Raw genomic sequence first — 25,794 nt, 5'->3', positions numbered from 1 at the left:
TAAGGACGAAGGAGAGCATTCAAGTACTGGGGACAATCAAAGAGAATGGGAAGAACATTTTTCCTGACATGGACCCTTAATTCTGCTCTCCAAAACCAGTGCATCACATCTTCTGCATTATAGCTCTTCAAATACTTTTTAGAGAGGTGACCTACCCAATGTTTCCTCTAAGTTAAATTGCCCTAATTCCTTTCATAGATCCTTCACCATCTTGGTTGCCCTCCTCTGAACACTGGCTTGCCAATGTCTATCTTAAAATATAGTTCCTATAGTAATACGGTACTCTGGCCTAACCAGAGTACAGCCTTAGTAGGACTTTCATTTCCCTAGCCCAGGATACTATACCTTTCTTAATGAAGCCTTTGTTCATTTTCTGCCTTGTTAGTCCCCAGACCAAGTAAAACCTCAATATTCTCATTCATCCCATTTAGTATTCTCTGGCACTGAATTCCTAACTTATAGCCTTTTCAAACCCATATACTTCTTTACTATTCTCTTACATATATGTTCTCATGACCACTCAAAGCAAGATGTGCTGCTCTTCTTCTTTTTTGCTGCCCCCTACCTTGGTATAACTCCCTAAACACTCAGCTTTCATCAGGACATTGATGAAATTTCTATAACCTTCAGCTTGACTCTTCTCCATACCACAATACTACTTCCCTTGTCATTGTCACAAAAACTGTCTTTCTCTCCAATACACTCAGATCCCAGCTCTCATCCCAGCCAGAGGGGGGTTGAAGCACAAGTATGGACCCAGATTCCAGAACCATGGCCTCAGGAATGCCAGAAATGAATCCCTTCCAGAGTAGCCAGCCTTATACACCCACACACCATCCTTCATACCAACATAGCCCAGAATAATGTATGACTCAGGGGTCTAGCTTCCCCCACAGGTAAACAGGACATGGCTCTCTTGGCCTACATTCCCCACTGGGGCCCTACCATCAAATTTGGTATGGAGGGGAGCCACACCCAAGGCTTTAACTTTAGCTGCCTGCTATCTCTTACTCCTAGGTTCCACTGCTCTCAAGAACCTTCTTCTTTATCTCCTTGTTTTCCCCATTCTAGCTCTACTCTAGTCCCCAGTCCCCTCATCATCCTCTGGATATTCTGGAACTTCTCAACATCTTTCCTAAAACATAGTGCCAATATTTTAAAATGTGATCTTGCCAAGGAAGAGTGTGGTGGGACTATCACCTAATCTCTTCTGAGTGTTTTTTTTAAACCTTTATCTTCTGTCTTAGAATCAATATGGTATATTGGTTCCAAGGTAGAAGAGTGTTAAGGGCTAGGCAATGGGGGTTAAATGATTTGCCCAAGGTCACACAGCTAGGAAGTGCCTGGGACCTCTCCACTTTAGGTCTGGTTCTCAATCCACTGAGCCAACTGACTGCCTTCTGAGTGTTTATTCTTAGTTTAGACTTGATTCCATAAGTGTCAGAAGCTCCTAGTGAAAAAACTTCTTCTGTCATAGCAACTGTTCTGTAAATTAGTCTTAGAGAATTGCCTTGAAGAACTAAACAGTTAGGTGGTTTGCCCAAAATAGATGTCTGAGGCATGTCTTGAACCCAGGTTTTCCTGTCTCAAAGGCCTATTCTTGAATGACCATGCCTTATTCTCTTCTGGGTATTGTACCTCCTTAACTTTGTCTTGGGGTTTTTAACTGATCTATATTTAGCCTGAAACTGGGGCCAGGAAAGATTAATGACTACTTCAAAATTAAACAACAAACCAGATTTCAAACCAAGTCTTCTGGTTCCAGATCCAGTGTTATTTCTCCTATATTGTGCTGCTTCCATTTAAAAACTAAAACCAAACAAGCTGCTTTAGATTACCACTGATACTTCTTATTTCATGAAGACATCTAATGTGTATGTATGATCTGTACTTAGGCCATGCCCTCTTATCATCCAATTATGATTTACTTCTGGGCCCAAAATTAATGATAAATAAGAGAATGAGGTGGGAGGAAGAGAAGATAGGTAAGTTTAGAAATGTTTTTTCATTAGGAATCTTGAGGTGCATGGTCTTGAAATGGGCAAGGGGATCACATGATGGGAAAGAGGAAGTTATAAGATCTATATATTGGTGTGCAGGTTTTGAATTGTTTTCCTTATCACTATGGTGATTAGGGGCTGCTTTAGAACTGGAATTGCTGATTGTTACATTGGGTCAATGAAGGCAAATGGAGTAGTGGGGCCTGATGTATACAGTTGTTAATTGTCATGGTCTAAGATCCTGTTGGCCCAAAACTGGCTGTCAGAGACAAACATGGAGAGGTGACCTGGTCCCTGGAGAATGGGGACTAAAGCTAAAGAAAAGGCTACAATTGGCAGCATCCATTGAGGATCTTGTCACTTGGCAAACAAGGGGAAGAGGGCCTTTTTTTCCACAACTCTTTTGGTTTTATGTAGAGAGAAGATGGAAACTAGATCATATAAAAAAGAATGAATATGAATGTGGCACAGGCCTATTAAAATAGTATCATGAGTATGAAAACTCAGAATGTGTCAAGCCTGCCAAGATAAGCCAAAAACTTCAACAGTCTTAGTGCAATTAAAAACTCTAATAGCTTATAAAAAGTCCCAAAAGCATTAGTGCAGGGGGTAGAGCCAAGATAAAGGCTTAGAAGCAGTGGAAAACTGAAACTCTTCTGATAATTCTTCCAAACAACCTTTTAAAAGCGCCTTTAAAATCCAGGAGTCAAAAACCAACAGCTAGATGGAGTGAGGGGGCTCTCCTATGGAATACAACTTGAAAGGTAGGCAGAGAGAGTAAATTTTCTCTGGATAAGGGGAACTGGAAGCAAAAATTGCACATAGAGGAGTGCTGGCTGACCACCCCTCACCTTCCCACCTCCCCACCTATTGCACCATGTTCTGAACCTGGACATAGACCAAATTTGAGACCCAGGCTACACTAACAACAGAGCACCTCAGACTCACCTCCCTTTAAAGACCCAGGCCCTGGCACTAGCCTCCAGTAAGGCCCTAAAGTCCATAGCAGTTGGCTCTTTCAAGTCTGCACTGTAGTAAAGATCTAGCCCCAGAGCAAAATAGCTCACAGTCTGAGCCTTGAAAGCCAGCAGCAGAGGAGATAGAATCATTAGCTTTCAGAACTCTGAAACCACAGGCAAAAAAAAAAGGCTAGGAAAATGAGCAAACAGCAAAAGAAACACCTAACCCTAGAAAATTTCTATGGCAACAAAGAGTGAAGCACAAAGTCAGTAGAGGAAGGTGAGATCCAAACAACTATATGCTAAACTTCAAAGAAAAATGGAAATTGGTCTTACGAACTGGAAGAACTCAAAAAGGAATTAAAAAATCAAATAAGACAAAGCAAAGAAAAATGGGAAAAATAATTGAAAGTAATGTAAAAAGAAAATAACAGGTTAAAAAACAGAATTGACCAACTGGGAAAAGAGGCAATAAATCCCATGAAGAAAAGAGTTCCATGAAAAGTAGAATGGACCAAATGGAAAAGGAGGATCAAACTGACATGAAAGAAACTCATTCTTTAACAATTAGAATTGGGCAAATAGAAGCTAATGACTTCACAAGACATCAAGAAACAATACAACAAAAATCAAAAGTCTTAGTATAGATTTAAGCCACTAGAGTTTAAATCTGGACTAAGGGGGCAGCTAAATGGCTCAGTGGATTGAGAACCAGGTCTAGAGGTGGAAGATCCTAGGCTCAAATCTAGCCTCAGACACTTCCTAGCTGTGGGACCCTGGGCAAATCAATTGTCTCCTCCCACCCCCAATTGCCTAGTCTTTACCATTCTTCTGCCTTGGTGATTCTAAGATAGAAGGTAAGGGTTTTTTTAAAATCTGCACTAAGACTTTTGGGACACCCCGAATTGGGATTTTTTTTTAAAGGTTCAGAGAAGGAGTAAGACCTCTACTTGGAAAAGATAGGAAGAGGCAACCACAGAGAGAAGACAGGGTTGCTCATTTCTTAGTTTGTTTCTGTTTTCTCTGCAAAGGAAGATAAGCTTTACACAGGAAATAAAAGGGGAAATGATTGATAAGGAGTCAATGTCCAAGATCAATGAATAGAGAGCACCTACCTTATCCTTGATGAACTCAAGTCCCTTGTCCCAAATAAATTTATATCCTAAAAGAACTGGTAGATATGATTGCTTGATGCCACTGATATTTGAAAGATCATAGAAAACAGGAGATGTGGACCACAAGACTAAAGAAGGGCAAATATTACTAATTTTCCCCCAAAGAAAGGAAGAGAACAGTCTGCAAACTAGAGATCATTAAACTTGAGTTATATTCCATGAAAATTCTAGAATGGGTCCTTTAAAGAGATGATTGGCAATTGAAGTAGAAGAAACTGATTACAAAGAACCAGTATGACGTCTTTAGGAACAGGTTATGCCAGACTAACTCCATTTCTTTTTTGGACAGATTATTAAACAATTAGAGGAGGGAGGAATGGCACATAGTATATTTAGTTTGAGCCAACTTTTCATAATTTCTCAAATTTTTCTTTTGGAAATGTTGGAGAGATGTAGACCAGATGATAATATGGTATATGGGTTCAGTATTGGGACAGTCTCAGAGTAGTTGTTAATGGCTTAATTTTAATGTAAAAGGAGTTTTCCAGTGGCTTACTCCTGGGATCTGTACCTCTGTGTTAAACCTTGCTAGTAGATTTCATTCTTGACATGGCACACACTGGTACTGGAATACAGAAGTTGAAATCTGGCTTCAGAAATCTCTTACTACATGACTCTGAGCAAGTTGCTTAACCTCTGTTGGCTTCAGTTTCTTCAACTGTGAAATGGGGATACTAATAGCACCTACTTCACAAGGCTGTTGTGAAGATCAAATAAGACAGTATTTGTTTTTGTTTATTTTTGGATGAGATGCATGAAGTTTATTGGCCTTAGGGATCTGTACCATTACCTGCCACATGACCTTCATCCCAGGCCTGGGTATTTGCTGATCTTGGCCAGGGTACCATGAATGTTGGGGATGCCTAAGAAGTAATTTAGAGACTTAGAGAATAAATGGGGGGGGTCAGAGGTAAGGACCTCCATCTTCCAGGTCTTTATTGGAACCAGCTGCTCCGCCATTGTTTTTCTCAGGAGTAAAGGCCCCAGTTTTCTGGGCAAAAGTCTCTGCTACAAGCAGAAGGAAGACAAGAGAAGCATCGGTATAGACCTTAACTGGCCTTGCATCCATTCTGATTTTGCCCCAGGACACAGCTTCATCTGGCCTTGCACCTGAACCTGAGCCATCAAATTCCTGGGCCACATTGATATAGATAGCATAATCAGCTCCATTCCTCATGAGGTTGGCATTGGCAATATGGTATTTCACCTGGCCTCCTCTGAGAATGATCATGCCAGTTCACTTGGCATTGATGAGTCCTAAGTCCTCCATGATGTCCAGCACCAGCCCAGGGTTCTTATATGAGTAGAAGAATATTATATTGCCAAGAGAGCCATCTGTCAAAGTTGAGCTTAGCACTAGGATGTTGTTTTTCTGTGCCCAGTAATACACAGACTCTGGGTTGTTGAGTTCTTTGACCAGTTGAGCAATCATCTTCGAAGGGGTCCATTTCACTCCCTCTGTATTTTGCTCCAGAACCATCTGGCTCAAAATCGGTATCAGCCAGTTCTCAAACTTGCAGTAATTGTCATTGGGGACAAGTAGGTTTCCGAACCTGTTGATGCCATTTTGTCTCAGGCCCTTCCCCTTCAGGCTAAATTCTTCCAGATATGTAGGTGCCAAGCATTTGTCAGATCCTCCCCTATACCACCTGCAGTTGTCACCAGAACATCCACCATGTTGTGCTGCAACCAGGTAACATATGGTCTCTCAGACATCAGAGCTGACTAGATTTGATGTGTAGCCCAAGAAGATAGTGCATTGGCTCATTGGCCAATGGCTCGGATTCAGGTCCACGTAGTTCTCCTCCTCTGCCTCCCCTAGAGGCTCCAGCTTCTTCTCAATCATTGCATTGACCTGCTGCACTGCATGGCCAAAGCTGGTGTCTTGGAAGCTCATGGTGCCCATGGCACAGAGGAGAACGTCATAGTCCAGGCCTCAGTTGAAGCCATAGCCCTGGACCTGGATGGCCCCAGTGGGCAGAACCAAGCTGTGTCTTAGGATGGAGGCCACAGCTCCCACGGGCAGTTGAAATCCTGGCCCCTCCTGGTACTCCTCTTCATGCATGTGGGGGAGGAGTGTGGGGGAAGGTCCGAGGTCAGGGTCAGGCCTCTGGGTCCTTTGGCAGATGGCTTTTGGAATCCCTTCTAGCTCTCAAATCCTATTTGAGAATCAGTCTGTATTCTGGATGTACCCCTCCAACTTATTCCCTCTATAATCTATGGGTGCTTTTGATTGGCAAACCTGAAATCCTGAGAGTAAGTCTATAGGTAGGTTTTGGAAAATGATGAGAAGTAAAGGACTCCTTGCAGGAGAACATTGCCATTTTATTTCCATTTCTGCCATTTTCAGTAAATCTTGATGCCACAGTATGTTGAACATACTCTTTTGAGTAGTATTGGCCCTGGGTTGTGACCACAGAAGAGTCTAAGTATAGATTTTGAAGTTTTGATACTTTGTAATAGCCCTAAGCTAAGCCTTGGTTCTGTCTAGTAGAGATGGGGCAGAACATTGCCATCTTTTGGAGGTCTGTCCCCACGTTTCTCATTGAAGAACTGAGGTAGCAAGTGTATCCAAGAAAGAAACCTCCTGGGAGGTCATTCAGATATTACAGTCCTTTGATAGAGAATCATACAATGACTTCCAGGCATCCTCTGTCTTCCATCTTCAGGAAGGCAGCATACTGCCACCATTACTTCTGTGCCCCAATCATATTTGTAAATCCCAACTAACCTATTAACTCCTAAAGAGCGAGGATTATTTCTTATATGAAGTGGAAATGAAACATTTTTTAGACAAACCACAACTTATATGTGTAAATAAGTACTGACCCCTTCAAAGCTGTCATCTTGGAAAACCATAGTTATCCTAGTTGTTCAAGTCATTCCTAGGATTTATTTGTCTGCAACTTGGTTTCCTGATCATTAATATGATTTAAACAAACTCTAATGTCTTTTTCAGATCTAGTGATTGTCTTAAGAATCTTTAATATCCTTGTGACTATCCTTAGTGGTAGCAAATATTTTCCCTTGAATTAAAAATTTGGAAATGTCAAACTGTCAATTAAAATCAAGAAAAGTGTGGGATTATTAAGACAGGAAATGTTTGCTTGGGATGGGGGTGGGGGAAATGCATGTCTGATATTGAATTTGATTATTCAAAGGGGTAATAAGAGAGATCAGGTGATTATCAAAAAGCATTCCAGGAATGCCCTGAGCAATGGCTGCACAATTGAAATAAATATGCACAACTTCTCAACAGAACAGTTTTGAATGGAACAATACTCATTTAGATAGGCAAGTTTTGAGATATTGAGTTAGAAATAAGCCTCTGGTTGTGCTTTGTGTTCTCACAGTTCTCACAAGTCACATGACTTGAGGTGACTAGAAAATGGATGGTAGGAATAATTAAGGGCTAGAATGTCAGTACATTTTTCTTGATTGAATGAGCCGGCTATGAGCTTGGCCAAGCAATTACTTTTTTTCTTCTAGGTGAAGGGTTAGGTGTACCTTTTCCGGATTTAGTGAGGGAAAATGGTGGTGATAGAAAATAGGGGGAACAGTCTGATGGGAGAGTAGGGCTAGAGGGAAAATAGAGATGACATTCTGATTGTATTCCCTAGTGATCTGATGCTCCTGAGGGACTTAAGCAAATCTTTATCCATTTCTAATTCCATGGAAACTGTCTTCTTTGGGGAGGATATCCACCTGCCCCATTTGTTGGTTTTTTACTTTTCTCAATCTCTTTATGGATTTCTGTATCTATACTGGAATCCAGTTTTCTACTTATTTTATTTTCTGTTATCTTTTGGGGACCATCTCTGCTTCTGCATGTCTTCATCCTGTGTCTTCCTTGCCTAGATGCTCAAATATGAGAATCAGTTCATCCTAATGTGATATAGCTGGGTATACAGTAGGGGAAGGTATAGATTTGGTAGGATAGTGGAAATAACTTTGAAGTTGGCGACAGGTTAAAACACTGATTTTGTTCTTATTTCCTGTATGAGCTTAGACAAGTTCCTTTTCATCTTTTTGTGCTTCAGAAATTTAGTTAGAAGGGCTCTCAGAAGCTATATATCACAACCTATAACTGAATAAGAATTTCTTCTACAACATAGCTAATCCAGCTTTTGATTAAAGACCTCCAGTGTCAAGGATCCCACTTCTTCCTAAGAAATCATTTTTAGTTAATTCTAGTTGTTAGAAAGTTTTTCCTTGTATAAAGCCTAAATTTGGGTGTTTGTAACTTCCACCTCTTTCTCCTATTTCTGTCTTGTGGGACCAAGCAGAACAAGTCCAATATTCCTCATCTGAGGACAGTCCTTCAAATAACTTAAAGACAGCTATGCCACCCTTCTTCCACATCTTCTCTCTAGGTTAAATGGACTTGGTTCCTTCAACCAACCCTCATCTATCATGAATTTGAGGTCTTTCACTTTCCTGGTTACTGGACATTTTCCAGCCTGCCAGCATTTCCCCACATTCCCACCCAGGCTGCTTCAGGTTTAACAATATTAAGAGGACTATAGGATCCGAAGTTAGAAGGATGCTTTGAGATTGAGTCCAACTCCATCATAAGAAATAGGGAAACTGAGTCCTATGGGGGGGGCGGCCTAAAACTCCAATATCACTGTATTTAAAGCTTTTGAAGGTAAGTAGAGATTGTTGGGACCAACCTGCAAATTTTATAGATGAAGATAAAGTAGTTTGCCCAGAATCATGGCACAGATGGGATCAGAGGATGTGGAACTTGAAGGGTGCTTGGAGATTATCAAATTGAATTGTCTTATTCTGTAGATAAGTAAACTGAGGCTGAGAGATATAGATTACTCAAGGTCATGGGGCAATTGAGTAATATGGCCACTATTCAAATACAGGTCCTCTGACTCCAAAGAGGGAATGAATACTTGTGGGCAGCATCTTAGAATGCAAGAATCGTAGGGCCTCAGTTCCTCATTTCCAAAATAAAGAGGGTACATAATGATCTAGACCAGTGATGGGAAAACTTTTTAGAGGGGGCCAAAGGAAAGGAAATGCTCATCCATCAGTCTGTTTCTAAGGCAACTCTTTCGAAGTTTCATTGTATAGTATCCTACTCATTGTATTTGTCAGATTAGGAATAATGTCTTGCAGTGGGATAGAACATTTCAGGGGGCCGGATCTGGCCTGCAGGCTATAGTTTGCCCATCACTGGTCTAGACCATATCTAATGTCCCTTTCAAGATTTAAGTTTTATAATAATTTCATAGCATCTGAGAGAGAAAATATAGAGCTTAAAGAACAGAGTCCTTAAGACTGAGCCTTGGAGAATATCTATAATTAGAGGGACCAATGAGAAGCAATGGAGTATAGTGAAAAAAAAATTAGGACTCAAGTATCAAGATTAGCGCTGGATTTGAATCCTGTTACTGATACTTATTTTGTGATTATGAGTAAACTACTTAATCTGTCTTGGCTTGTTTCCTCATCCTCACAATGTTTGTAAGTAGATCAAATAAAACAATGTATGTGAAACACTTTGCAAACCTTAAGGAAAGGAGGCAGAAAAAAACCAGTAAAGAGTTAAAATGGGAAAATGTGTTCAATGGAAAAAGTACTGAATCTGGAAAGGACCTAAATTCAAATATCACCTCAGACTTACTAGCTGTGTTACCTTGACCCAATCATTTAGCTTCCCTGGGACAGTTTCCTCAAAAAAGGAGAGGTCTCTGAGTTTCTTTTCACTATTAAACTTATGAATCTATAGTCAGTGGCATTATATAGATGATATGCTAAAGAAGTGACAACTGAAGTGGTAGTAAAGGAAGAAGAGAAGTTCTGGAGATCTTTAAGTACATTAGATGTAACTGTGTTTAAAAAAAAGTCACTTAGAAGGTAAAAAGATAGAACAGTGAAAATGTTCCCTTCCACCTCTGAATTCTATGATTCTGTGGAACCAGATGTCCGAGTGTATGAAGAATTTGGGGATAGGAGACTAGGGAAAGACCTAGAGCTTGTGTGTTAGCCTGGACCTTTGATGGAAACTAGCTATAGGGGGATCCCTGAGGCAAATTTCAATCATAGGAAGCCTAATGAACTCTCCAAGAAAGATTGGGAAAATGAACCTAGGAGTATTGGGCCTAGGTATCTGAATATTGGGAAATACCCCCTTCCCCGGAAAGACTCGATGAAGAAGAAGCTAAGTTTTTATTTTCCCTGGGAAGGCCCATTATTATTGCTTTAGGATTACTGCCAAGGGCAAAGGGCAGCTTTCCTCTGGGCTAACTTTCCATTTCTCAAAACCCATCACCTGGGGGCCATTCTATGAGGGCTCCACTCCCCAGCATGGGTGCTAAAGGATGCCATGTTCATCATGCCAGCTGGCCACCCACGTGATATCGTGATATCAACTTCCTGTCAAGTGCTAACATTTCTGGTATCTTATACAACTCCACCTGTAAAGTCCATGGGCCTGACTAAGTCCCACCAATGCCTTATGTATGCTGTGCATCATTTTACATCTGAGGAAAGGGAGAATCCTCGGCATCCCCAATGTGGTCGAAGTTCTGTGTGTGGTGGGAAGGGGCTCGCTTTCTTGGTGCCTTCTGACGTCATCCTGACGCTGATTTTGAACAGCCCGTCTCAGAATGATGGTCACCACTCTTTCAGCATGGTTTCTCTTCTGAAGGCATCTCAGGTGCCCTGGTAGTCAAGTCCACCTCTCCCTTAACTGGAATCGGTTGTGTTTATGTTGCCTTTTGCACCTCTGGCCTAACTCTTCCTGTCTCTCTCAGATGATGTCACGCAATCTCTTTCTGACGGGTGTATTCTTTCAGACCTCCGCGCAGTTTTATGGAGGGAGAGGAGGAAGACGGCAGGAGAACAAAGCGGGAAAAGAACAGGGCGGAGAGAAGAGAAAAGATACCCTCCCCCCCAACCCCAACTCATGCCCGGGAAAAGCTATACGCTGGGAAGAGACGGCCGAACACTGGGCGGTGGGAAAAGGTGTGGCGAACTACTTTCCTTCCCCAGCCATGCTATGGCAGGATATGGCTTATAAGATCATGCATGTAGCCGGGAATCCTTGGTGGGCGGGGCCATCCGGGGACTCCTTAGAGGGCGGGGTCACGGGGGCCTCCCGCCTGAGGTGGGGAAACGTTCTTTCGGGTTCTGGCCGCCTGGCTGCCGGGAGAGCTGGAGGAGGCTGCTGCTGCTGCAGTTGTAGGCGCTATTGCTGGCGCTGGCTCGGGCCGTGGAGGATCGCGGTGCTGGCTGTGAAGGCGGCGGCGCCTGCGCCTGCGCCTGGCGGGAGGGACGCTATTTTTTGGAGTGGGGTTTGTTTCCCAGGAGTCCGTCGATCTCCAGCACCTTCTGGGGTGTTAGCTGGCCCAGCACCTGGGGAGGAGAGGAAGGCGCTGCGAGTTAGAGTCGGGAGTACCACGAGAAGGGAACGGGGCTTGGGAACCCCAAAGAAGAGCTGAGCCCTGGGATAGCAGCCCCCCTCACCTGCAGAGCTCCCAAGTTTTCCATCAGTTGCTCGGTGTTGGACACCTCCAGCAGGACGGAGCTGACAGCCTCACTGCGGAGACACCAGGCTGGGGTGGAAAGAGGAGGGAGAGGAGCAAGCCCAAAGGAGGGAAAGAGTGAGGACCTGGAGACTCTCCTTCAGTGAAGCCTTCTCTTGGGCACATAAACATTTTCTATGGGCAGTTCTCTAAGATTATAAATTTCAGAGCATTGACAGGTGTGTGTAGGTAGAGGATGTTTCCTGGTTCCAAACCTACATCTGAAATCGAAGTTTTGGGGCCCCCTATCCCTCAAAATACATCAACTAATAAAGGCGCGTGATGTAGCTCATAGTGTTAGCTAGACTTAGGAAGACTTCAAATGCTGCCTCTCAGTGTCTCATGCAACTCACTAGGATTAGAATTTTACAGACCAGGTACCAATCTGCATAAGTGGAGTGAGTTTCCACACCAGAAATTTCCTAAAAGAATGAAATACAGCTTGACCAAAATGGCAAGTAAATTCGAGCATTTGTGAAGACCAAGTGAGATCATTTGGGTAAAGCTATTTTTAAATCTTAAAGTGCTATTTAGATCTAGCCATTATAATTACATATATTTATATGTTTCCTTTCCCCCCATCCCAAACTAAAATAAAATCTTGTGATAAATTGTGATAAACTATGATAAAACTCTTTGAAGGCAGAGAGGATACTGCTTTTGTTTTTTTTTTTTTCTCTCCTCATAGTCCTTATTTCTCCTCTCTTCTTAGCTCTGATTCTGAGAAAGAAAATGTCTAACAGGGACAAGTCTGTTTTAGGGTAGGGTTAAGAGTTTATAGGAGGACAGAGAATACTTTTATATAGAGTTTGGGGTTCTGACAGCAATATTTCCTCACCAATAGAAAGCTGGGCCACCGTGCAACCCATTTGGTGAGCAATGGGGAGCAGGTCCATGACCTTGACCTGTTGCTTCTTGCCATCTTCACTCTGTACTTTGTCCTTGAGCCACTGGTAGCCCTGGAAGAGAAATGGAGATGGGCAGGGGGCAAGAATAACTAATAGACTCCTCTATCTTTTTTCTCCCCAAGTGGCTCAGACAGCTGAATCCTCCCCTCCCCCCAATCCTTGCTCTCTTTAGGTACCCAGGGATCTTAGTCCTAACAGCCCTTTACCTTGATGGTCCCCCTATAGGTTTCTGGGATTCTTCCTTCATGCTTGCTAGTGATGACACCACAGGCCAAAGGGGACCAGGTCACTGAGCCAACACCTGAGAGCAAGAAGAGAGAAGGAGGAGGAATAGGGACAGGGTGAAGACCAATTTTAATGGTGAGCAAGAAGGAGTAATCTAGAGATGAGTGTGTAGAAGAAAGGATGGTAAAGGTGAGAGAGAAGGGCTGGGGAGACTGAGGCTAGAGAAGATGTCAGGCAGAGTGGTCTCTTACCTATCTTGTGGTAGAGCTCAGGCAGTTGTGTCTCCATCTTATCTCTCTGAAACAGGTGGTATTCGGCTTGTTCACATGCAGGGGGAATTAAGTTGAATTGTCGGGCCACTGAGTAGGCCTCCTGAATTGAATGTTTGGAGGAAGTAAGCATCAGTTCCCTCCCTCACCTCCTCTCCCCAACCCAGGTACTTGTTAGACATCTATTCAGAGGATTGGAGATTGTAGTATTTTTAAGGAAATGTATAGTAGGGAGGCACTTACCATGATTTCTGTAGCCCCCCAACGTGATGTCCCCCAGTACAGTGCCAGCCCCTGGTTAATGACAAAGGTCATGGCCCGGACAATCTCTAGATATGTGAGGGTGATGAAATCCTGACAGTTAGATCCCTGGGTTTCAGGCATACAATCTCCCAGATGGATGAGCCCTCTTCCCTACTGCCATTTCCCTCCAAGAACCCAGATATTTCTATGTGTGATTGAAGGGTTGACACTTGTATTCTGCCCAACCCTTCCCAACTCCGCTTTCCCTTATCCACTTTGGATATCAGGAATCCCTGAAAGGGGAGGTGGGAAAACTGAGAGTACTCTATTGTCAGTGTATTTCTCTATATGAGGTTATATGGAGTCCTTGGAAAACTCTGGAGTCAGTGATTAGAGTTGGGGAAGTGATTCCTAGGTTTATGGCCATCTCTGTCTAGGTTTGGGCATTCTTGGGGTTATTTTCACCCTCCATGGGACTGTTGGGGTCCGAGCGATTGGCGAAGACTATGTCTACGTATCCTAGTTGAAGCCGTTCCAGGGAGCCCCACAAGCCTGGAGGAAGGGGAAGAAAAGATAAGTACCCCAGTCTCCTCCGATATGGACCCCTGATTTCCAGCTCCTTAATTTTCTGCCTCTTGAAGTTTAGCAGTTCCTATCTCATCCCCTGATATGATACCCATCTTCCCCCCTCCCACCATCCCAGCTTCTTAATTTGCTTTCCTAACCCTTGGCCCCTGAATCCTCCTTCTCCTCTGGTTTGTTTTCTTGCATTCTCTTGATTCCTTACCCCATTCCCAAATTCCCACTTTCCTTCCCCATTCCTAATCTCTCACCCTCAATGATGTGTTTTCTGCTCAAGCCTCTCTCAGTCTCTGCCCTGTGGGAAAAATTGAGCACTGGATGATGGTGAAAATAGGTGGTAACAATTGCAACCTAATGTATCTCCACATCTCTTGACAGAGGGCAAAACTGCATCGATATATAAGGTATAAGAATCTTTGTACCTTCCACATTTGCAGACCTTCAGATTTAGAAAGGACTCCAGAGTCATGAATCTTTTTTACAATGAGTAATCAGCAAGCATTTATTAATCACCGATATGTGCCAGGCACTGTGCTAGATGCTAGGGTTGTAGAGATAAAAATCACACAGTCCTTTTTCCTCAGTAAATTACACCTCAAACTACACCTCAAAAGCCTCTGCTTGAAAATCTTAAGTGAAGGAAACCACATTATGACGAGAGGCAATTCACTTCATTTAAAAAAAATTCTCATTATTAGGAAGATATTCCTGATTTTGAACTTAAATCTGCCTCTCTGCAAATTTTACCCATTGCTCCTTTTCCCCCCACAAGGGATAAATAGAACAAGTTTTCTACATGACAGCCTTTCAAATATTTGGACAACTATCATGTCCCTGCTCTAGATTGTCATCCCTGGTGGAGGCTATAGGGAAAGGAGATACTCACTGTCCTCCCCAAAAGATTTTGGTAGTGATGATATAGCTGGATCGCCTGAAAAAAGGGAATTGGGGGGCAGGGTCAGCAGGAAGGAGGTCACTGTGGAACCCCCACCCAAATATCCCCTGCCTTTTACCCATGATCACAGCCTCACCTCCAACCCTTGCTCTTAAGGATATTGCCCAGTGTTCGTTCTGCCCTAGAAAAGGGGAAATAATAAGGGAGCAGGGGGCTCTCCCCTCTAGTGACAGCCCCCCACAACCTTTTTCTACTTCCTGTTTTAGCAGAGTATGAATAGCATTCATGAGTTCCTAAGCCTTATTGAAAAGCTAGTCCAGGGAGATGTAGCTCTATAGTCTGGTAGGAACAGAAATACAGTTTTGTTTTGCTTTTTTCTATTTTGCCCTGCCTGGCTTACCCTAACCCATTCTTCAAGTTCCACTTCCTTTGTAGTCTTTTTGGTCCATCTCAGTTGACGTGCCTTTGAATTTAACAGTGATATACAACTCATATTCATGTGACACTTAAAGGTGTACAAGTCTTCATAACTGCTCTGTAATGTAGGTAATACAGATATTATCCCCATTTTCAGATGAGGAAACACTTGGTGGTTATGTGCTTTGATGAGAGTCACACAGCTAAGCAAGGGTCTTAATTAATAGGCTTGAACCTAGGTCCTCTAACTCCAAGACCAGATTTCTATTTACTCTGCCACACATGAATTATTGTCTTCGTCATTTAGAAATATATTGCCATGTAACATTCCTTCTTTTGCTGGTATTGAAAGATTATAAATCTTGCTAACTACATTTTCAGTCTTGTCTCTCCAATGGAACCCTAAACTTCTTGAGGGCAAGGATCCTTGTAGCCCCCATGGCGTTTCCTTCACATACTTGGTGTTCAGTATTGTTTTTATTTTGTTTTGCCTATATCTCTTGCTCACTTAAGAGTTAAACATAGAATACTGTTGGTGTTTCAATATTCATATTTCTCTGGGTCCCCTCAATGGCCCAACATGATGGGAGAGGCAAATGTTTACTTGATCCAGGGATTTCCTGAAGCAAAAATGAGAGAACCTCTTTTCTTCTCTATTCCCAACTCTCCTCCCACTATCTCATACCCCACTAACTCATACCCTCTCCCTTTTCCCTGGTTCATACTTTCCTGCTGCATACACCTCAGCTGTGTCAAACAGATTCACTCCATGTTCATATGCCACAGTCATCAGATTCTCTGCTGTCTAGGGATGAGTATGTTGAGGTGGACAGAGTTAAGATTACTCACCTTTCCAATGGTTTTCTTACCATCCTCAGCCCCCCAGATTCCAAGAGACTTCTAAGTGCTGTGAGTCTTCAACCATAATACCACCATTCCATTTCTCCCCCCTCTATTTTTTTCTACCTTCCCCTTTTCCTAACCTCAGTTCCATTAGTCCCCTCCTCCATTTTCCATATCCATTATATTCCTTTCTGTGGCCCACCCCCCAAAAATTATCCCCTCCAAAATCCTATTCCATCTTTCCATTTCCCCCACCCTCTTCCCTCCATCTTCTTCATTCCTCCCATCTGTCTTTTCGGATTGGAGACATTTATACCTCATCTGAGATCTGAGACCCAAATGTGACCCAGGTACCTGCAGAAAGAAAATCCAGGGACATGGGGGCTGTGAGAGATAAGGTTTCTGAAAACCTTTACCCTTGTACCCTCTTCATCCTTTCATTTCCCATTAAACAAACTCACCAAGTCCAAGACAGGATACACGAAGACCAGACTTTCCCAAGTTTCTGTGGGATAAAGAGGAGTCAGTTGAAGGACTTTCACCTTCAGTTCCCCTTGGAGATCTAAATAATAACCTCTCTAAGCTCTTTGCCTCCTTGAACATGTTCCTCTCTCCCCACATACAAACGTCCCCTGGCAAACCCATCTCTGAGGAGAATAGTGCTGTCTGTAGGCTATAGACACTCAAATATTTGTTGAATGAATTAATGAACCTTCCTTTGGGGCCTGCTGCGCAATTTCTGTTTTCCCTGTTATCATTAAAATCTGCTGCCTGGTTTCTCTTGACTCTTATGTCTCTTCTCACAGCCATATTCATGGTTTTCCCTGTATGAGATCTGGTCAGTGTTAGGTTGTCACATTTGGGCTAGGGTTTTGGGGTTAGAGAAGGAATAGGAGGGATAGTTAATCTGGAGGGGGAAGAAATAATGAGGAGGGTGAGCTATCTCCAGGAGGATTTAGTAAATTGGGGCTGTGGTTGGTGAAAAATTAAGAAGGGAACCCTAGGACCTTCCCCATCCCTAACAATCCCTAAATGCTTGTCAGAATAGGAGGATACAAGTTTGATAAATTATTAGTCCCCTTCAATCCCTTAGGCAGATGGTTGTCTGTCAGAAGGAATTTTTCTTAAAACATCAAGACAGGTAACAAAGGTAACAAGGAAGCCCAGCCCCTCTCCTATTCCCATTGGCTAGTGAAACTTCTTCCCAGACCCATCTGAACCCTCTCCTCTCTTCCCCTCTACCCTAAAGTTTCAGGATAATTTAGCTCCCAGGGAATGAGAAAGGGTGGGGGTGGGGTGAGATAGGGTGAGAGATCTGGTTCTTTAGGTGACAAAACCCTGGCCAGATTACTAACCTCACCACTCCACCCCAGGACAGGATACAATCCCTTTTCTGTTTATTAAGAAACTCCATCAATTTCTTCTGGAATGGAGGGGATAGGGAGAGCTCCGATGTTGTATGGGGTGAGGTTCCAACTTATTGCTTCACTTTATATACAGTATCAGTCCCTCCCCACAACCTCTTTCAAAGCCCCCTTTGCTCTCCCCATAGTTCTGCAAATTCCTTTGGTAGCTTAAGTTCTTTTCTAACCTCTCCTTGGCTAGGGTCATTTCATCTGCCTGAAAAAGTAGAGGACTCTGAAGTCAGGGGTCATTGGGGTGGGGACTGTCAGTGTAATTGGGTCAAATCCATCATTCATTTAATAACAATCAGGAGGCTGGAGAGCCCCGCTGCCAATTCTAGGCATGCGATGGATATGGATGGAAAGCAAAGGGGGGTGACTGGGTGGTAGGAATAGACCCACCTTAAACAACCTCTAAATGCAACCTCAGGACCCTTTTTGGGGGGAGCCGAGAGTGGGGGACGCTACAAGGCAGGACACAGTGAACCCTAACAACTTAACTGTTTCTCAAAAGAGCTGGAGATGGAGAACAAGAGACAGTCAAGGTGAGGGAAAGTGAAAAAGAGATGGGGATAGATATAAGTAAGGACTTGGGGTATTCTTGGTGAGATTTGAGGAGTCTAGGATAATGAATGTAGGATGCTTAGGGGGCATGAGGAGGGGTCGCTAAAGCGGGGGGGGGGGGGACACCGCAAAAGAGGTGCTGGGGTCTGGCCCCCTCCTCTGGTACCTGTACTTCATGCTGGTGCCGCGGCCGGTGCTCTCTCGTAGGGGCCCAGAGTGGGTCACAGCTGGGGGACCCAGGGGTCGCGCGACTGGCACAGCCCGGGCCTTGGAGCCGGGTCCCCCTCCCCCTGAAGGGTTCCCGTAACTGCTGGTCACTCCACTGCCGTTCCCGCCCCCAGGGACAGGTCGGGGTCCACACAGACGGTCCTCACTGCTCCTGCTGCGGAGGTTTTGCTCAGTGCAAGCGATGGACACCTGCATCCTGGCTCAGGACGGAAGAAAAATGGGATCCTCGAGGAATCGGGGGTGATTCTGAGAAGAGGGCAGAAAGGACTAGGGAAGAAATGGGAGAAGAGAGGATGGAGGTATGACAGGACGCGGCTGAGGGCAGGCCAGGAGGGGACAAACCAGGGGAGGTGAAGGTCCTCTAGATTCAGGGTTCTGCGAAGCCTGGGGAACGAGGTGAGGAGACCAGAAGGACCAGAGATGGAGTGGTGGCTGGAGCCAACCCAGGGAGGGGAACATGGAGGGTAGAGTGTAAACAGGAGGGGCCCAGGAGTTAGGTTGGTGGAAGCAGGTTCCGGGGATTGGGGGGACAAATGGGGATGTGCTAGAAGTGGGAATTGTTTTGGGGTGCCGGAGAACTGGCACAGGAGCTAGAGGAGTCAGGGGGTTGGGGTTCCAAGTCTCCGAGGAGGTCCTCGGAGGACAAGGAACCCCCGGGGGGGGGGGGAGGAAGGGAAGAGGGGAGAGGTGTAGCCGCAGCAGCCCAAACCGCAACCCGAGGGGGTTCTGCTTCCAGCCTGCAACTGCTCTTAGGTCATCTGCATATCCCCCACCCCTCATCTGCATAGCTTTATCTCCACCTCCCCAGGCGGCACACAAGCTCCACCTCCTCAGTCTGCACACAAGCTCCACCTCCCCAGTCTGCAGACAGGAGGCAGTGGAAGCCTCATCTGCATGACCCGGCCTCCTCACCGGAGAAGGAAAAAGGAGACTCCGTCCTTCCTCCTTTAGAGGACCTGCCACCCACCCACCCACCCACCCACTCAAGGGTGGTTTGGTACCCTGAGCCTCCCCCTCCCCTCTGTAGCCTCACAAAACACCTTCCCTCTAACACTGATGCTCCCGGAGACTTCAGACAGATGAAAGTTTTATTCTCCGCTTTTCTCAATAAACTGCAAGATAGGGGCCTGGAGGGATTGAGGGAGGGTGGTGTAGCCTAGGTGGGATTAGAGCATCGGAAGGAAAGAGAGCGTAAGGGATCTGGAGGGGAATTCAGTCCTGTATTCCCTCGAGGAGCCGCTTCGGAACAGGGCTGAGGAGGAGTGGAAGGCTCTTTGGGTGACGCAAGCAAACAGGACGATCTAGAACGAATACAGATGTCTTTCTAGGGGAATGCCATTCTCAGCCAGCCCGGGCAGAGAAGAAGGGTAGCGATCGGACGTAGGTGTCAAGCCGACTGCGAAAAAGTTCACTTTGAACAGTCTGACCCAGCGGGCACAGAGGATTCTTCACTACCAACTCCACGTACAGCTATGGAAGAAGAAAGGAGGTGGGGAGCGGGGAGAGACAAATTAGGGGGGAAAGAGAGGGCAGAAAAAGGCTCTGGTCTGCCCCTCCCCTTAAATCCCCATTCTTTCTTTCACTTCTCCTTCTCCCCAAATTGTGAGGGAATTGGAGTGAAATATTACTACTCATACTGCAGGTACAATAATAACCACAATAGCTAGCATTTATAGAACACTAAGGCTTGCAAAGCACTTTACAAATATTATCTCATTTGATCCTATAATATCCCTGTGAAGTAGGTGCTATTATTACCCCCATTTTACAAAGAAGGAAACTGGAGCAGATAGAGGTTAAGTAACTTGGCCAAGGTCACAGACTTAGTAAATGTTAGGGCAGGATTTGGACTCAAGTTCAAATACAATAAAGCCAGGGACCCTGTGATAACTTGGAAAAACTGGTCTACAGCAGTTATTGAGCTCCAAAGGACTGTGGGGAGACTTAGGGAACCGCTGATATTCCAATATAGATATTATCATTAATACCACATGAACAAAGCCACCACCTAACTGGTCATTCAGGTTCACAACTTTAAAAGTATCTTCTGCTCTTCACTATCCTTAAGCCCTCACATTCAATTAGTTGTTGCCTCTCCCATTCCAACTTCCATAACATCTCTCCAATGCATTTTCTTCTCTCCATCTACATAGCTCTAGTTCAGGCCCTTCCTCATTGATAGTCTGGGTTATCCTAATAGGCTCTTGATTGGCCTCCTTATCTTCTAACAGGGCAGCTAAGTGCATAAAGGGCTCTCCTGGAGTCAAGAAGACCTGAATTCAAATTTGACCTCAGACTAGCTGTATGACTTTGGGCAAATTGCTTAACCCTCTTTGCCTCAGTTTCCTCACCTATAAATTGAACTGGAGAAGAAAATGGCAAATGATTCCAATATCTTTGCCAAGAAAACCCTAACTAAGCAACAACCATCTCATAAATCTTTCTTCTCCACTCTATCCTCTACATAGGTCTGACCAAACTCTGTTATTCAGTCTGATTCTGACTTACTTTTCCAGATTGATTCCACATCACTTCCCTTCATGCTCTGCTCTGCTGCTCGGCCACTCCACGCTATCTCATAACATTCTACCTCTTACCTCCCTTTGCCCAGGTTGTCTGCCATGCACATGCTCTCTGCTCAAGCAACTATTCCTCCTCCTCTGTGAGACCTTTCCTAATATTATCATCCCCTTTACTCCCAGAGGCTCTCCTTTCCTAATATTAGCTTATGTTTACTATATACACACACACATATATATACACATATGTGTATTTTACATACATGCATATATACACATATATGTATGTATTTTTATCTACTTATACAGGTACTTGTTTCCTCTCATATAATGTAGTCTCCTTAGGGGTAAACTATTTTCTAAGAATTTTTTTCACTTTTACATTTGCATCCCTAGCATTTTGCACAGTGCTTGGCATGTTTTTGTTGTTCAGTCATTTTTTTAGTCTTGTCTGACTCTTTGTGACCCCATTTGTCATTTTCTTGGCAAACTTATTATAGTGGCTTGCCATTGACTTCTCCAGCTCATTTCATAGATGAGGAAACTGAGTGTGAAGTGAGCCCAGGGTTACAAAGCTGCTAAGTGTCTGAGGCCAGATTTGAACTCAGGAAGATGAGTCTTCCTGACTCCAGGCCGAGCACTTTATCCACTGCTCCATTTAGCTGCCCCTTAGCACATAGCAGAGATAATGCTTGTTGACTGATGGTAAATGGGCCGTCTCAGAAGTTGATGTTAAGGGTCAAACACCAGCTTCTATAATTGAGACTTGTATATGACATTATGGGGCTTTACAAGTAGGTTGAAATACTTTCAGTAAACTATATGCAAAAAGTGGCATAAGGGATGCATAAGGGACATAAGGCAATGTATTATCCTAATGCCATTATCTGTCCTCACTGAAATTTTCAAACTGTCTTGGGCATGGTGGGTTTCAGATGTCTATGGAAATCAAGACTGACATCTAGTTGAAAGGTTAGTGACTAGAAAAATGGTGACAAACTCAACATGACATCCTTAGTGATTTCGGGGGAAAGATGAGTTCCATTTTGGTCATATTGAGTTTATTTAGTGCCAATGGAAAAGCCAGCTGGAAATGTCCAGTGGGAAATATTTAGATTTGGAAATCATTTGTAAAGAGATGATAGGAAGCTGATATGATCAACAAGAGTATATTGAGAAGAAGTATACCGTGATTTACCCATGCATAGCAAGCAGGATATGATGCTAAGTTTGCAGAGGAATCCAAAAAGCAGTGGACTGACAGGCAGAAAACCAGAGAGAAAAAGTATCCAGGATGAAGGAGTGATTAGCAGTTAGTAAGTGGTTTAAAAAAAAAGAGCCAATGGATTTTAAAGTAAAGAGCCCTGGAATCGCCAACTGCCTGCTGGGGATCTTCAGCTAGATATCACATAGGCATTTCAACTTCAACACCTCCAAAACAGAATGCATTATCTCTCTATCCAAATATTCCCTTCCTCTTAACATCCCAATTTCTATGAAAGGTACTACCACTGTTCCAACCATCTAGATTTACCACCGAAGAGCCTGCTTCAATTCTTCAGTCTCATTCACCCTGTCTCATATCCAATCAGTTGCCAAGACTTGTCATTCCCACTTCAAGATGTCTAATTCATTCCTTTTTTTTTTTTTTTTTTAAACCCCTACCTTCAGTCTTGGTATCAATACTGTGTATTGGCTCCAAGGCAGAGGAGTGGTAAGGGCTAGGCAATGGGGGTCAAGTGACTTGCCCAGGGTCACACAGCTAGGAAGTGTCTGAGGCCAGATTTGAACCTAAGACCTCCTGTCTCTAGGCCTGACTCTCAATCCACCGAGTCACCCAGCTGCCCCCTCTAATTCATTCTTAATGCAGCTGCAGAAATTATATTACTGAAGTCTGATCATATGAGATTTCCTCTGCTCTGGAAACTTGAATGCTCCCACACTGTCTTAAAGCTACATGCAAACTCCTATTTAGCATTTAAAGTCCTTCGCAAAGTGACTCCAGCCTCTCTTTCCTGGCTGATTACATATCACTCTTACATGTTCTATATTCTAGTCAAACTAGTCAGCTTGCTGCTCCCCTTACACAATATTCAATCTCCTACCTCCATGCCTTTTGAAAGACTATTATCTTATTTCTGAAGTGTCTTTTCTCATTCCCACTTCTTGGAACTCCCAGCTCCCTTCAAGGCTCAGTTCAAATACCTCATCCTTCATGAGATTTTCTTGATTCTCCCCCTTGTTAATGCCCATTCCTGCCCCTACCATTCACTGTAAATGTCTTGTATATCCTTATCTCTGAATGGATTATATCCTCCTAGTATAATATAAAGGTGCAGATATATATTATTACATTTACATACCCAATACCTAATGTAGTACCTGGAGCTTAATAAATACTTGTTGACTCTTAAGACTGGAAAGGGAGATGGGACTGTCATAACATAATATAAGGACAGCACAAATCTGGCACCAACAACATGGAAAAATGATCAATTGACATAGCATTATTTAAGTACCTACTATAAGTGCAAAGATGAAAATGAAAGAGTCCTTTTCAACCAATCAACAACTTTCCACCTTGACCAACATTTTGCAACTATGTAATTAATATGTTGTGATCAGCCTTCTGAGACCTCGTTTTTTTGGAAGCTATGCTAGCAGAACACATACTGCTAGATCCTGCCAAGTTGGAAAGACTTTGATTAACAGTTTGAACTATATGGCCATGATTTGAGGACAAGCTTCACTAATTCTGGAGAGGTTTGGCTACTAAGTGATAACTCTTTAGCTATAGTAGTTCATGAGAAAATATCTATTAAGGTGTGGAGGTGTGACAATTTGTGAGGAGAGTGCCTATCCCAATAAAATCTATCTTTTAAGTATGCTGTGACCAAGCCCTATCATACTTCAATATTTCAGTGTATTCTAGCAGTTGGACTTTCATTGATGTAGGAATTCCTTCCACTGGCTCAACTATGCTTTCTAATTCTGTGCTATGCTTACCCAAAGAATCCTATATATCCTTTCCAAATGATCTGCCCAACTTGCCAGAGACCTTTCTCTGATTTTTCTTTGAAGGCTTGGACCACTTCATTTTTACCTTTGCACTTTGTGTGCACAGTTTCTGGCAAACTGTAAATGCTTAATAAATGTTCTATGGATTGATCATCTTTCCAGATATTTATACCACAAAAGACCAATAGATTGGAGAATCTTGAGCTGAGGCCACAAGAGTTATAAGGGGAATTTGGGATTGTTGACAGGGGAAAGACAGAGGATACACTGACCCCACTGTAGATATGGTGCAGGACATCCCGAATGGGCCCTACGCCCAGGTCTGTGTTCATTACAACCTTGACCCCAGTAGGTGTCTCATAGTAATGGAGCTTGTAGCGACTTGTCTGGAAGGCCAGGAATCCATCTTTCCTGCAGAATGGATGTTAAGGAACAAATTTGGTCTGGACTTATGATTTCATTGCTATAGGTACACCTCATGTAAAAACTTCTTTCCTTGATGCAAATCTGTAATTAGCTTGTAACTTATCATCTTAGAAAGTTGCCTGGGTACTATGAGGTTAAGAGACTTGCTCGTGGTCACAAAGCTAGTATGTGTCTGAGGCAGGACTTGAACCCACATTTTCTTCTAAAAAAATACTCACTTTTACAAGAACTGTGTAGAATAGGGTAGAAATATCTTACTTTCTCTCCCATCCTTTGACTCATACTGTAGTTGTCGGGAAAAAAAAATCCTCTATCCTAGCTAGGATATTAGAATTCCTTTCCAGGGGCAACTAACTGGCACAGTGGATAGGGCATCAGGCCTGGAGTTGGGAGGTTCTAGATTCAAATCTGGCCTCAGACACTGACCCTGGGCAAGTTGTGTGACCTTACTCCTTGCCCTTCTGTCTCAGAGTTGTTACTAAGACACAAAATAAGGGTTTAAAAAAAAAGGTATTTCCCAGTTCTAACACTTTTCCATTTGGGCAGCCATTAAGTCCTATTCCCATTCCCAGATATATTTTCTTAAAGGTCAGCCAACTTCTTCTCCAGGATCCTTTTCTCGTGAGTCAAAGAAGTCCAAGCCCCATTCCCACCCTTAGGATACATGTCCACAGGTGACATCTTGCTGACAAAAGATCGGATGGAGAAGAGCATTCCATACATCAGCTTGTACTCCTGACAAAAGCAGGGAATAACAACAAACATTTCACAATTGTGCAGTACTTACAAAGTACTTTCCTCACCACATCCCTGTATTGGGGTGGGGGTGGGGTTATTATATTATTTCCATTTTATAGCAAAGGGAGCTGAGGTCCAGAACAATTAATCTCACTCGAGGAAACTGAGGCAGGGAATGGGGAAAATGGCTAGGCAAAGATTGCAAAGTGAGTTGGTGGCAGAGCCCGAACCAAACCCAGGGTTTTTTCACCGGGCCACTCTGCCCAGAGTGGGAGGGAATGGGGAAGTGTTGTGGGGCTGGGGCTGGGGCAAGATTTCAGGAAAGCAGGTTGCGTTGCAGTATTCCCTCCCTTCCTGTATCCTGCTGGTCACCTCTTCCTTGGGGATCCCCGCCTGTTTCTTGCGGTGCCATTCGCTGTAGTGCAGGCAAACCCCATCTCGATCAAACAAGTACAGGTTGTGCACAGTCATCTGTTGGGGAGGTGGGGATCCGAGTTAGTCCGGGGAGCACCCACTTCCCGCTCCCGCCCTAAGATGCTTCCTTCTAACCTCTCCACTAGCCTAATTCTGCCCCATTCCCGCGTCCGGTCTGGGACATCGTTCCCGGGACTCACCAGAAATGCACCCCGGCTCTGCGCTTGCGTACCAGAGAACTGCAGGGGGGGAGGGGAAACTCTCTGTCACCCACCACTTCCGGTTCTTACGGCGCCCCCGATTCTTTTTGCATAGAGAAGCTCAGTGACGCGAAGAAGATCCTTACGACCCCGGAATGGCTCCACCTCTCCTGGTTCCGTCACACCTAGCGCTCCTCCCTCTCTCTCTCTCTCTCTCTCTCTCTCTC

General features: G+C 43.9%; 2 protein-coding genes and 1 pseudogene across 2 annotated transcripts; all 3 read right to left on the bottom strand.

Annotated features, from left to right (window-relative positions):
- Positions 1 to 5,038: 5,038 nt before the first annotated feature.
- On the bottom strand, positions 5,039 to 6,199 carry LOC123246311 (annotated as a pseudogene).
- Positions 6,200 to 10,329: 4,130 nt separating this feature from the next.
- KCNAB3 (potassium voltage-gated channel subfamily A regulatory beta subunit 3) lies at positions 10,330 to 18,863 on the bottom strand. The gene is made up of 14 exons (XM_044676824.1): positions 18,191 to 18,863; positions 16,519 to 16,562; positions 16,374 to 16,411; positions 15,940 to 16,019; positions 14,934 to 14,978; positions 14,789 to 14,833; positions 14,154 to 14,197; positions 13,786 to 13,872; positions 13,321 to 13,406; positions 13,060 to 13,180; positions 12,790 to 12,884; positions 12,514 to 12,634; positions 11,617 to 11,705; positions 10,330 to 11,505 (listed from the first exon to the last, which is right to left on the bottom strand). The coding sequence occupies exons 1-14, from the start codon at positions 18,445 to 18,447 to the stop codon at positions 11,428 to 11,430; spliced, it is 1,230 nt and encodes a 409-aa protein (XP_044532759.1). The 5' UTR covers positions 18,448 to 18,863; the 3' UTR covers positions 10,330 to 11,427.
- Positions 18,864 to 19,326: 463 nt separating this feature from the next.
- TRAPPC1 (trafficking protein particle complex subunit 1) lies at positions 19,327 to 25,762 on the bottom strand. Its single transcript, XM_044671732.1, has 5 exons — positions 25,568 to 25,762; positions 25,326 to 25,424; positions 24,880 to 24,950; positions 24,062 to 24,200; positions 19,327 to 19,722 (listed from the first exon to the last, which is right to left on the bottom strand). The coding sequence occupies exons 2-5, from the start codon at positions 25,422 to 25,424 to the stop codon at positions 19,594 to 19,596; spliced, it is 438 nt and encodes a 145-aa protein (XP_044527667.1). The 5' UTR covers positions 25,568 to 25,762; the 3' UTR covers positions 19,327 to 19,593.
- Between the last annotated feature and the right edge of the window lie 32 nt (positions 25,763 to 25,794).

The sequence above is a fragment of the Gracilinanus agilis genome, chromosome 4, assembly GCF_016433145.1.
Source record: "Gracilinanus agilis isolate LMUSP501 chromosome 4, AgileGrace, whole genome shotgun sequence".
NCBI lineage: Eukaryota > Metazoa > Chordata > Mammalia > Didelphimorphia > Didelphidae > Gracilinanus > Gracilinanus agilis.
This window is presented reverse-complemented; position numbering and strand designations above follow the sequence as displayed.

Bases quoted from the DNA above. Each gene is read 5' to 3' on its own strand.
- TRAPPC1 (XM_044671732.1), bottom strand. From the start codon at position 25,424: ATGACTGTGCACAACCTGTACTTGTTTGATCGAGATGGGGTTTGCCTG. The intron at 24,951-25,325 runs GTGACCAGCAGG...TGCTTTTGTCAG, and splicing joins CGGGGATCCCCAAGGAAGAG to GAGTACAAGCTGATGTATGG. The intron at 24,201-24,879 runs GTATCCTAAGGG...TCCATTCTGCAG, and splicing joins AAGATGTCACCTGTGGACAT to GAAAGATGGATTCCTGGCCT.
- KCNAB3 (XM_044676824.1), bottom strand. From the start codon at position 18,447: ATGCAGGTGTCCATCGCTTGCACTGAGCAAAACCTCCGCAGCAGGAGC. The intron at 12,885-13,059 runs GTAAGAGACCAC...TCTTGCTCTCAG, and splicing joins TGAGCTCTACCACAAGATAG to GTGTTGGCTCAGTGACCTGG. The intron at 11,506-11,616 runs GTGAGGGGGGCT...TCTCCTCCCCAG, and splicing joins AAAACTTGGGAGCTCTGCAG to GTGCTGGGCCAGCTAACACC.